This window comes from Phytophthora parasitica, assembly GCF_000247585.1.
Source record: "Phytophthora parasitica INRA-310 unplaced genomic scaffold supercont2.29, whole genome shotgun sequence".
NCBI lineage: Eukaryota > Oomycota > Peronosporomycetes > Peronosporales > Peronosporaceae > Phytophthora > Phytophthora nicotianae.
In genome coordinates, this window is record NW_008649015.1 from 387,382 (window position 1) to 389,245 (window position 1,864).

Genomic DNA, 1,864 nt, shown 5'->3' on the forward strand with positions numbered 1-1,864 from the left:
AAAAAAAAAACTTTCCAGTACAGGATCGCGCTAATGTCCTATTCGACAAACTTGGCATTCCGCCAAATAGAAAATCATGCTCTCTAGCAAGTGCTATCCTGCAAGGTCGACCAGACCATCTCACATTACCAACACGTGCGGCACTTGGTGGCTCGTTGCTCAAGAAAGTGTACGCCCGTGAAAGAGAGGAAACTATCGACGCGTGGAAGAATGGAAAGCTTCTCGTTTTGGAGACGGATGGGTGGACAAACATTTCGGGCGAACACATCATGAATTTCATTTTAAGGGACCAAACTCTCGACCCCTGTACTATAAATCAGTGGAGATAGGCGAGCTCTGATACTCGGTGTGATCAACGAAATTGAAAGTCTCGTTGGTAAGGGAAAAGTTGTTGCTGTCACTACGGACAGCCCGAGCACAATGCGTGCTGCTATGGACATTTTGGAAGCTAAGCGACCCGGATTACTTTGCGGTGGATGTGGCTAACGCTATGAACTTGCTGCTCAAGGACTTGATGGGTATCCCGTTTATCAAGGTCGTCCTCGGCAAAGCCAGAACATTGGCAAAATTTATTAAGAGACGCTGGGCGTTGCTTATGAGATTTCGCAAAACACAAACTACTCGCACGCGGACTTCTGGCCGCAAGTATCAACGAGCACTAAGGATCTTAATAGCTCTTAATAGCGTTTTTGATCGAGCAAGAAAATTGATTACAGGCATCCCTCTTCCTGGCTGTTGTAGTGACAAGACTACCTGTATTGCACACATGAGCGAAAAGGACTAGTCCCACTATCAGCCCTCTCAAAATGCCAATCCATGTCAACTTTACCTATATAGTATCCCAAATTATTACTTCCACGGGTCCAACCATGACCAGAGGGTAGCACCACAGTGCGAAACCTTTTTTTCTGAATTGACGTCTGCATCGTAATTACACAGGGAATATCCATTTGGTCATGGTAGTTCTCTGTAAGATCGGGCTGCTGAAGTAATGTATCCAAACGAAAACAGCTGTCACAATCGTCCTCTGCAGGTTGTGACTCGCATGTACTCCTGTAATTCGTGTATGGCAAACATTCTTCACAACATGAGGATTATCAAAGAGGTTTTCGCGGACATCTTGTTCATGAATCGTTTTAGAGGGAATTTCAAGAAGTCAAAAGGTCGTTTGACACGTGCAAAGTCGTACGTGAATGACACTGCGTTTTGGAAGAACCTCAAGCTGTGTATCAAGCTTGTTGCCCCAATTGTTGGAAGTATTGCAGCGTTTGAAAGTGACAACTGCTCTCTCTCTCTCTCGTTGATCTACGCAGTGTTCGAAAAGTTGAAACGGAACTATTTGTACACTATCGCGGTGTGAGTGCCTGGTGTGCCATCCAGTGTCCAAGCTAAAATCCTGGATCACGTGATATTTTGATGAAATTTCATTCCCACAGTTGCCATGGGAGTTGCTTTCCTTCTCGATCACACTCAGCGTTTCGTTGACTACGACTTGGATAGCACACTGGCGGATCTGTTGAAGATCGCCTCGCCCCTCGGTTGTGAGGATAGACAGATTGGTTTCCTTCGTGGTGAGATTGGGCAGTTCATCATTATGAAAGAAGAGTGGACAGCAGAAGAACGCGAGCAACACGGCCAGTATTCCCCCAGTAGTTGGTGGGGTACCCACATCAAGATGTTTCCGAATCTCCCTAAGATCGCATGGAGAGTGTTTTGCGTCTCAACGTCATCGGCAGCTTCTGAGATAACATGGAGCATACATGACTACATTCAGTCAAAGCGCCGAAATCGATTCAGTCTTGAAACTGTGATGATGCTGGTTTTCATTTACACCAATATGGCGGACAAAGGCCCTACGACCAGC

At 46.0% G+C, this 1,864-nt stretch overlaps 1 protein-coding gene across 1 annotated transcript; it reads left to right on the forward strand.

Moving 5' to 3' along the window:
• Window positions 1-1,045: 1,045 nt before the first annotated feature.
• PPTG_12027 (hypothetical protein) lies at window positions 1,046-1,455 on the forward strand (the record flags this gene model as incomplete). The annotated part of the gene is made up of 1 exon (XM_008908220.1): window positions 1,046-1,455. One exon carries the CDS (start codon window positions 1,046-1,048, stop codon window positions 1,358-1,360), a length of 315 nt encoding a protein of 104 aa, XP_008906468.1. The 3' UTR covers window positions 1,361-1,455.
• Window positions 1,456-1,864: the final 409 nt, after the last annotated feature.